At 46.0% G+C, this 11,111-nt stretch overlaps 1 protein-coding gene across 1 annotated transcript in view; it reads right to left on the bottom strand.

The window, feature by feature from the left end:
• Positions 1-301: 301 nt before the first annotated feature.
• The window catches only part of disc1 (DISC1 scaffold protein), a 48,663-nt gene continuing 37,853 nt past the window's right edge, over positions 302-11,111 (bottom strand). The window contains 3 exon segments of the mRNA XM_084470919.1: positions 302-1,529; positions 4,660-4,779; positions 8,722-8,766. Coding sequence (XP_084327045.1) covers positions 1,293-1,529; positions 4,660-4,779; positions 8,722-8,766 — 402 coding nt within the window. The 3' untranslated portion in view covers positions 302-1,292.

Below are 11,111 nucleotides of genomic sequence, written 5' to 3'. Positions count from 1 at the left end.
CACACACAATCTCATGCACATACATAACTACTACCTCTCCCAACACACACACACACACACACACGCCTGGGGTTCCCTAGGAGATTAGGGCGTGACGTTTATGACCTCCCCGGTGTCTCCCGGTCATCCATCTTGCCTCCTCGTCCCCTGAACGGTTGTTTTTTATTGGGTTGCAGTGTGTTGTTCAGCTCTCAATGAAAAGGCAAGAGAGGCATCCATTACGAGAGCGGTGAGAAGAAGAAGGACCAGGACAATGTGTGTGGTAGGGGTTGGCTGGAGCATGCTGTAATTAGAGGGAATGAATAAATAATACAAAGGCCGTACACACAGTGGTTTTTTGGCAGTATGTTAGGCGATAGGCAGTTGTAAAAATACAAAATTGGGTTTACACTCAAAATAGGTTGTGGTTATACCTTTGCGGAATGATGTTATACTTGGATATAACGTTTCTATAAAAATCTCACACAATAGTCAATGTAATATAAAAACACACACAAAATAAGAAAGTGCCTTATTGGGATAAAACAAAAACAGCAGTTGAAAAAATGACCTCCCTGTGTGAATACACACACATGTGAATACTAAATATTGAATACATGCATATGATAAAACCATAATCCCACTACATGTATCCCTCATGCATGGGAGCCTGCATTAAGGAATGTACAATGATCACATCCCAATAAAGTTTTCTTCAAATGCAAAACAAATAAAGCGCTCAAGTTAACGTCTTTAGCACCACACAATTAAGTTAATTTCCTGGACAAAACCGTCCAAAATGTCAACATCCAATCAGATTGCTTCATAACAGAGAAAGTGACGCATCGTTAGCTTTTGAAACCATGTGGAAGTCATGTTCCAGTGCAGTGGTCGTAACAGTGAGTGATTGTCCACTTGGTCCTGTATGCAGATGACACACAGGAAGCGTCGATGCGATCAAAAGGAGATCTTGTCCTACACAACAACACTACACAAAAGGCACAATTTAGCAATTGCTGGTTAGGCTCTTCCTGGGAGATTATCAAGGCGTCACAAAATGTATATTTAAATGGTCTTCAAGTTTAATGCACTTACAGGGGTTTTTTCTTTCCTACTGAAAAAAGGCCACTTCCATCTAAATGCCATAAAGTTTATTTTCCGAAGAGTTGTCACTGGGATGTTCCCGGTCCTATAAGGCTGGGCGGGTGTGGCTCCCACTAAACAGATATGAAGCTGCTGCCACCATTAAGATGAGGTCAGGCTGCAGATAAAAGCTGTCTCTGGGTGAGTGGTTGGTCAGACTACTTTCCATTTCAGATGTCCCAGCTGTCACTGAAATATTGGTCCTCCTCTTCTTCATCATCCTTCTCCGCCTCCTCCTCCTCCTCAATTCCATTTTCCATGAGATCGCAATCATGCATTGCAGTCCTTTGCCTCCCCTTCTCCTCCTCCACCTCCTCTTCCTCCTCCTCCTCCTCTTTGAGCTGTGCCAGCATGGCTTGAAGGGTGGCTTTGACCTCCTGCACCTCCTTTGCGAGGGACTGTGCACGCTGAAGGTTAAGGGAAATGACGGAGGGAGAAGCCTGGGAATCTAACTCACACACATAAGCAAGCATAGGACGCCATCACTCACACTGATAAACTAATCCCATTGCCCCACGATTACACATTGACAGATGACAGACATCAGCAGATAGAGAACAGACAAGCCACAAGGACACACACCCAGATAGCACAATCATACACAATGAGGAACGATGATTCATGTGGTCTGGGTTATATATATATAAGGGGGGATATTATGCCACCAGGTGTGAGTGTGTTTAGCCATTACAAGCCGTTAGAAAATCTGCCTTTTCCTGTGTTTTAGTGACATCGCAAGTGGAGTGGACAAGAGTGTCCACCTAGATGTGTGCTGGATAGATCAGTCTACCAGCCTACCCAGTGGACTGTAGCAAATGTTACTCATCTATCCATCATACATCTAGGTGGACACTCCCACTTGTGATCAGGAAAAGGCAGATTTTCAAATGGCTTGTAATGGCTAATCACACTCACACCTGGTGGCATAATATCACCCCTTTAATGATTACAGCTGGGAGAGCCTACAGGAACATCCCCCTTCCCCCAAAAACCCTTACTCATACCCCAACCCTAACACACACAAAGTCCTGGTCATCCAGTCATACTTAAGGTAACTCTTCATCCTCTCAGCTCGTCAGTGAAGCCAGCAGGGGGAGTTTTGGTGGCCAAACAGACCCCCTCACCCCAAACTCAATTATTTACGCAACCCTCACTGACACGGCATTGAGGCTGGCATCAATAGAGGGGGCACTGGGAGGGGGGCGCTGGGAGGGATTGTTTAACCTGCTTAGAGACCCAAATTAATTGTGCGAGTGTCCGTCCTAAGTGGCAAAATTAAAGGGAATTCCTCCAATGGTGGACGGGGTGTAAGGGGCTGGCTCAGCGCTCTGTGTGGACACAGATTGTCCTCATTCATAATTAAGCACAGCCCATTAAAGAGAGCCCCCCCATGAATACTGCAGAGGGATAACAGAGCTATCGATGGTGCCCCCTCAACGCTGACCTCCGGGCCAGACAGTGCCGCTCTTTTGTCTGTGGCGGTCTTTCCTTTCGGAATACACGGAGATCTCTCTCCATGTATTCCGAGCACAATGGCCATAAGGACCTTCAAAAGGGGGAGGACGGAGTGGCCTTTTCTGTCACCATGACAACCGGCGCCCGGTGCCACTGCTGTACATAAAGTGTGACTCAGTGTTGGGCTCTGTTCGAGTTCTGATATTTTTTTTTTCCCATTCTTTGCTGGCTGCCTCGGTCTCTGTGTTCTCTGCATCTCCTCAACGGTACTTGAAAACTGGAGTGGAAGGACACGGGAACACGACAGAATAGGGGGAAGCTGGCCAATCAGAGACCATCGCCCTACTGTCTCTATCGGGACATCATCAGAAGGTCGTGGAGCCCTCACTGGACGGCGCAACACTATTGGGGGGCTTGACAATATTGGGGGGCTTTAACACAGACATTAACAGTCAGACACTAACAGCCAGCAAAGGAAACAGTGGGAGATGAGGAGAAACACCATCACCGTCGAACACCAGATACGTAATGAATGTTGCTGTCAGCCGGGTGTTTAGAGAAAGAAATTAATCATGACAACCAATGGGAACAGCACATTAGGGGCCACCAACTTTTGGCATTTCTAAGGAAACCGTCTGTGCATGAGTGTTTGTGTGTGCACAATGTGTGTGTGTGTGTGTGTGTGTGTGTGTGTGTGTGTGTGTGTGTGTGTGTGTGTGTGTGTGTGTGTGTGTGTGTGTGTGTGTGTGTGTGTGCGTGCGTGCTTGTGTTTGTGTGAGTGCGTGCGTCTGTCCGTCTGTCTGTGTGTGTGTGTGTGTGTGTGTGTGTGTGTGTACGTGCGTGCGCACGCGTGTGTCTATGCGTGGGCGCAAACTCACACAAATCTATTTCCAATCAGCTCTCCAATTAGAAGGGAAGATGATGAATTGTGACCGTAATCAGCTCCAACGATTTTCATTTGAGTCATTATGGCGGATATTGCCATTTCCTCCGCGGACGCCTCGTCCACCACTGGGGGGAGCGGAGGGAGAACCAGAGAGGGGGGTGGGGTGTGTGTGTGTGTGTGTGTGTGTGTGTGTGTGTATGTGGAGGGCCAGGGCGGACATTAAGATGTAAGGGAGGCAGGGTAGTTATTGCTGTGACATTCCACTATCTGCCCTCGTGTGGGCTGCTGTCTCCTTGCATCAGCCTCAGCCCTCGGTGACGATCGCAAGCCCCCTTCTCGTGTTTCACTGCTTGTATTCATTTATTATTAAAGTGTTATTGAGTTTTTAATGATTTACTTTTTGGGTTACACTTAACAAAAAGGGTACTGACATGTTAATCAACATGAGTTAAGCCTTATTATACAGCACTAGCATAAGGGTTAAGGAGTTTGGGTAAGCTATTCAGTGGTTTACTTGTGGAATTAGGTCCAGATTAGTAGAAACCGAGACATTGACAGATAGAGAGAGGAAGAGAGAGAGAGAGAGATAGACGGATAGGGAGGGAAATAGACAGGGAGAATATAGACAGGATGGAAAGAGAGGGAGGGATAGACAGAGAGGGAGATAGAGAGAGACAGAGTAAGTGAGATATACAGAGAGAGTTAGACAAAGCGAGAGTTAGGGATAGACAGAGAGAAAGAGAGAGAGGGACAGAGTCAGAGACATTTCATTAATACACAGGATCAGATGTTATAATCCCTTAGGCAGAAAGAAAACAGAAAGAGAGAGCGAGATATACAGAGAGTGAGATAGTAAGAGAAAATGCCAGTTCAAGCCCCCTTAACGTTGTTTATCTTTAATTTCTCTCTGAACGGACCTGGGTGTCAGATAAGACAAAGAGAAGCTCCAGTGAGAGGGAGGGGGTCTCTAGCATGAGTCACCCTCATTCTGAACGCCGTCCTGCAGGGTTCAGCGTTTGTACGACTAGGTCCCTGAGACAGATGGACTGAAAAACAACACACACACACACACACACACACACACTGCCATGCCTCTTACCACAATACACACATTCACATACCCACAATATCTCTCACACACACACACACACACACACACACAGTCAACACGCTGCGGTCTGAAGGATATGGGTGAGGGCGTGGTCTCGGTTGAGGATGGCCATCTGCATGTCGTCCTCCAAGGTCATCAGTCTGTCGCTGATCATGTCACACTGCTCCGTGAGCTGGCCGGCCCCCTCTCCCCCTCCACACTCGTCCTGGGGGACAGCACAACACAGCAGGGGGTGAGACAGACTCCCCCTAACCAACACCTCCGGCCGGGGGAGGGTCAGCAGGTACCGGGGCAGAGCGACAGATGGAAGAACCCGGAGAAGAACCGGGAGTATCACGTTCGGGATTCAACTGTATCCCAGAATGCAACGGTCCAACCGAAAATGTCCCAAATTGTATATATGTACATTTTATCTGGTGCTGATGTGTCACGCACCAGCATGTTTTGTAGCCGTGTATATACGGTTATTATTTATATTTGAACACAGTTATTTGATGAACACACACACACATACATAGGCACTACAGAAGACAGACAGACAGACAGACAGACAGAGACACACACACACACACTCACACACAGATAAATGCAAACGCACAACAGACAGAGTAGGGGCTTCACGTGTGCAAGGGCCCCCGATTGGTCTGACATTTTTTAATTATCTACATTTCATACATCAAATAATACATCAGTGTCACAGGACAGCATGGTGGCAAAATGTCAGAAAGAAATATGAGCACACTAGCATAGCACAAAAGGTGACACAACAGCTGTGACAATATTGTAGACACCAGTCTGATGAAGACATTCTCTGTCCTCCTCCAGAACCATGAACCGGGGAAAACTACGCCTCTGTCTGTTAGTGCTTGACCGCCATGATCACAGTCACACTGTGATGAAACGGGCCGCAGCTGACGAATAAACGGTTAGCATAAAGTGTGGTTATAATTGACATACAAATGACATGAAACGGTTAAGAGTGAAACAGTGACCAGCTAGCAGATGCACTGACTGCACTTTTTTCTGCAGTGTTAATGTTTATAGTCAGTCTGTCTCACTGTCTCAAGTATCTCTGTGGACAAGGACTGTGTGCCTTTACATATTACTTTACTTTTACACATAACTTTTTTTCTGATAAAGCATGGGGGGGAGCCGGGGTAAGGGGGGGGGGGGGGGGGCACCACAAAGAGCAGCCCAGGGGTCCGTGACCACCTTAATCCACCACTGAGTACACCCAGGCACATGAAAAGCAGTCAAGGATGAATGCAAACAACCATGAAAGAAAAGACCTGCAGTGTTTGCAAGAGAGAGAGAGAGAGAGAGAGAGAGAGAGAGAGAGAGAGAGAGAGAGAGAGAGAGAGAGAGAGAGAGAGACAGAGAGAAAAGAGAGAGAGAGAGAGAGAGAGAGAGAGACTCACTCAAGGACAATTCACTTAGCAATATGTGAAACTTTTGTTGGAAATAATCTGTTGTGATGACACATCTTGGGGCCCCAGAGGGGTGATTGCAACAACAGAAGGATACAAGAAATGTAAGGAAATTACACAGTCATTGGAAATTCAATATTCAGACTTGGTGTAAGAGGACGTTTGGGTAATTGTTTGATATTATCTTCTGCGCTGCTAGGCCTATTAGCGCATTCAAAACCAATATCTGACTGAAATTGGAGGGCTTGTGTTATGCATCAAAGTAGGTCGAATGAGTCTTCCATATTTGCAGTAATCAACTATACTTACAGATTACTACATCAAAACAGCCATTGTACATTTCTTTCATTGTGTGTTTGTGTGTGCAAGTGTGTGCATGTGCATGTGTGAGTTTGTGTGTGTATGTGTGTCTCACACACACACACACACACACACACACCAATCAATTTCTTTGGGGCAGTTAAGTCACTTACTAACAGCTAAGTGAGGATAATTTACTTAAAGCCATCATGGCGGGGAGATGGGTCAAACCAATACTGGCAGAGGGGAATACGGCACAACTCTCACAACTCTCTCTACCTGGTACTCCCAGAACTCAGTATCTCAGGTGTTCACACCGGTGGCACTTGCTGCCTCAAGTTTTTTTAGTTTGGCTATTCGTCAGGAACCAGGGGTTGATATTAATATAAAAGCGCTGTAGAAATCCAATGTATTATTAAGACAGCTCCATGGGTCGGGGAGGGGGCTGTGTGGAGCTATTATTGGATCTGTTGGGTTTTATCTCACAGATGTCAGATAGTCCCCCTCCTTACCGACATTACCCACAGGGACAGTATGACAATACTTTCATAAAGAAAGGAAATAAAGAAATACAATAATAAATGGGTGGGAAAATAGAGGTATGACAAGAAATACCTAAACAATAACAGTCATTAATAATTGACAAGAAAATTTCAGAAACACGCATGCAGGCACACACAAAAACACACACAGTACGTTTACATGCACAGTTTAATCCGATTAAAGCCATAGTTTGACTATGCTCCGCAATTGGACAACTGCAATTGTCCGGGTATACATGGCGGTGAGTAAATCGATTCATTGGCCGAAGCGTGTCATGCCCCAGTACGATAGGTGGCGCTGTGCCCATTTCAACTAGTGGTAATAGAGCCACCGGTTGACCTCTTTACGTCACCAGCAACAACAAAGGCGGCATTCGAGAAAGATGTTTTCAGTAGACAGCTGTCAGTTCACTTCAAGTCCATATCATTTCTCCGACGCTCCATTATTCCGACCTCTAGGTCTTATGCAGACTCCTCCAGCTGCTCTGCCGGCGGAGGAGTCCACATACGACCGAGAAGTCGAAACAATGGAGCGTCGGAGAAATGATATGGACCCGAAGTGAACTGACAGCTGTCTGCTGAAACATTGCTTTCTCCTCCATGTTCGTTTCAATCTGGACTTCAGAGAGTCAAAGCCAAAGTTAATTTCCCCCAATTCCTTTTTCCCCCAAGGGAGAGATAAACCCCACTAGGAGTCTTTACTTGTTGTGGAAGTACCACAGAGAGTCGGAGAACCCGACGCAATCTGTAAGATTCATAATATCAGAGAATACCCCCGTCAGTTCGGCCGTGGCGCAATGAATGAATAAAGATTGTAGTTATTTTACAACCTTGTTGATGAGAAACATTTAGTGAAATCAAAGCGTAGTGTGTACTGAATGCATGTTGATGATGATACACTCCTTATAAGGGTTAACTACATTGGCACGACACCGGCTTCCTCCATCTTCTGCGCCAGCTTTTTAAATAAATTGCCTATCCGAAGTGAGTTGACAGCTGTCTACTGAAAACATCTTTCTCCCGCCAGAGCAGCCCCTCCGCCACCCGTCCGTATACGGCATTCCCCGCCGCGGCGCAATGAATGAATAAAGATTGTAAACACGTCAGGAGAAAAAAACATTTATTTTGCCCGAAGTTACTACTTTACAACCTCGTTGATGACCCACATTTAGAAAAACATGTACTTTTAATTCAGCCTTGGGTGAAATCGAAGCATAGTGTCTGTGTGCTTCCACCTTTAATGAATGCATGCCATGCGCGCTCCCGTGGCCGGGACACAATTATTATAGGGGGTAACTACATTCACCGGCTTCCTCCATGTTCTGCACCACCTTTTTAAATAAATCGCCGTTTCTCGTTTTCCGACGGCGACAACAACAACACGACTATCGTCTCCTTCTACTTCCGGCTCACAGCCCCGGGAAAAGATCTCGAGCATGCACAGAACGCAATTCAACGCATAATCCAATCCCATTCCGTACATGTGCGCTTAACTCGACTATGAATCGAATTATCTAGGGGTCTTAATTTGACTATGAGTAACCCAATTCGATTCGATTTTAGCTTGACTAAGGTGTATACATACATCTTAATAATCCAATCATAGTTGGACTAAGCCAATAATTCGACTTTCTTGAGTGTCATGTAAACGCACTGACACACACACACACCACCATGCCTCTTACCACACTACACCTACTACCTCCCCACACACACAGACACACAAACAAACACACCCACACCCACACACACTAACACACACAAACAGACTCACACTAACACACACGCACCATGCCTCTTACCACAATACACACAATCTCATGCACACACACTCAACCGCAGGAGTTCACCAACAGGCCATCTTGGGTCCAGCCTTACCTCGGTGTGGCAGTCCTCCATGCAGAACAAAAACTCCTCCAGTTTCTGAAACACAACACAGGGGGGGGACATTTAGTGGAGGCCATGGAGTCATAGACCTGCCGACCATGAATTATAGAAGGCGCAATTATGTCGGCCATTTATTGTGTCGCTGTCACCGCCGTGGTAACGAGCAGGGCTTGGTAATTATTCATCACCAAATCATCAGACACCCAGGAAACACATTAAATTGCTCATCTCCTGGTTCGCTTTGTTAAGTCGCACTGTGCGTAATTGTGCATTATATGCAAAAATAATTACCGTACCTATCGGGCGGGAACCAGCCAAATGTAAACGCATGGCCTAGGGCCAGTTAAAGCCATCAGCCCCCCCCCCCCCCCCCCAAAAGAACGTTAATAATGAACAAAGTTTGAACACCGCTTTGCTTAATCGGGAATTGTGCGTGACTCACCTTGACCCTTCGATGTCCTGCCTGGTTAGCAGCTCACGCTAGCTCATTGATTCAGACGGCAAATGGAAACATTCCAACGGGGACGGTTAACTAATCTTATTGTGTCCCCGACTACCTCATCTGCATACTGTGGCCTTTCACTAATCAGATCAGAGCGGTTTGCTCTGGCAAATTACTTTTCTCCCGGTTCGATTTATAGCGTTCCTCCCTGTGGTCTTCTGGTTTGGGTTGTGGTTGTTATTCCCTGCTTCTTCTCTCTACTCATACATTCCCTCTATATTATGTTCCATAACACACGCCCTAATGGCCTTGGTATATGAGCCTCCAACCTGCATATTAAAAACCCAGGGAAGCCCACACCCAGCTCTGGGCAATCTTATCATTCATATGGTGGCTGTATATGTGTATAGTATATGTTCATTTATATATATGAGTAGGTAAGCAACCAAACAGCAGTATCAAATATGCTCATACGCAGAATAATGCTTCCATTAGTCCCTGGTTTCATCTTTCAGTGTTCCCATATGCATACGTTGGTTGATATTACATCACTTTCACGTTGCATTGAAACTCTGACGTTCATGATATACTTTTGTCTGTTGTGAATGCAACACAAGCATTAACATCTATTTTCCTCAATGACTGCAATAGAAGCAGAGAAAGTTTAACGTCGGTGTTCTCTGAATGGTGTGGACTCTAGGAGCGGTTCTGTCCATGTGGGCGACGTATAGTACAGTACAACACAGCAGTACAGAGGACACACAGGACAGGAGAACAGAGGACCTCAGAGCTCACCTTGACTCCCTGGAGAAGAGTTAGAGAGGGAGGTCAGGCTTTAAAGAGAGCGAGAGAGAGAGAGAGAGAGAGAGGAAAATGAAAAGAGAAAAGAGACAGAAGAGAAGAAGATGAACACAAAGAGGAAGAGCAGGAACCAGAACCATGCAGCTCATGCGGTCACGGGGCGCTCCATCATTGAAATAATTTGAATAGTGTTTCCTGTCACATGAACACGAATACTTTGAAATACTCAGTAGTGTAGGTGATTCATGCCAGTACATACAGTAGTACATGCCGTTTAGGGTTGAAAACGTGAAGGAACATTATATTTCCAGCTTCTACTCCTGATTGTATGCAGAAGTCAGTCAGCCAAGAAGGCAGACATTGTGCCCTCCAGTCTCCCACTTGGCTGGCTCTCAGCAGATATATGTATGTGTATGTTTCTAAATGTGTGCTGGCTGTATTCCCGTGCCAGGCGGGTCCGAGGGTCCATGCGTGGGCGGGGTGGGGAGTTAGGGAGAGAAAGCAGCAGGACCGAGCCTGGGGCCGCGGGTCTGGTGGGAGAGCCCCGAACATACACACATGTTCTCACAATCACACACAGATATACACAATCACACACACACACACACACACACACACACACACACACATATACACACAATCACACACACACATAAACATACACACACACACACACACACACACACACACAGTAAACATATACACACACACACACACACACACACACTAACGCACGCGCACACATACAAGAACAATGAACCCACACACACAGGCAGACACACACACATGCACACATACTCAAAATCACAGACATGTACTCACACATCCATACAGAGAAACACACAAACACAGGCAAACACATACACAAAAACACAGACATGTACTCACACACCCATAGAGAGAAACCCCATACACACACACACACACACACACACACACACACGCATACCAACACAAATTCACAGACATTTACTCAAACCTATACAGACACACACATACGCAAACACACACACACACACACACAGACATATACACAATCCAAGACATGTCCTCAAACACCCAGACAGAGTAGACACACACAAACACACAATCAATGACATGTGCTCGCACACCAAGACAGACAGAAAGACAGACAGAC

The sequence above is a fragment of the Micromesistius poutassou genome (genome assembly GCF_964030765.1).
Source record: "Micromesistius poutassou genome assembly, chromosome: 7".
Classification (NCBI taxonomy): domain Eukaryota; kingdom Metazoa; phylum Chordata; class Actinopteri; order Gadiformes; family Gadidae; genus Micromesistius; species Micromesistius poutassou.
The sequence above is the reverse complement of the archived record's forward strand: the minus strand, read 5'-3'. Positions and strand labels throughout refer to the sequence as shown.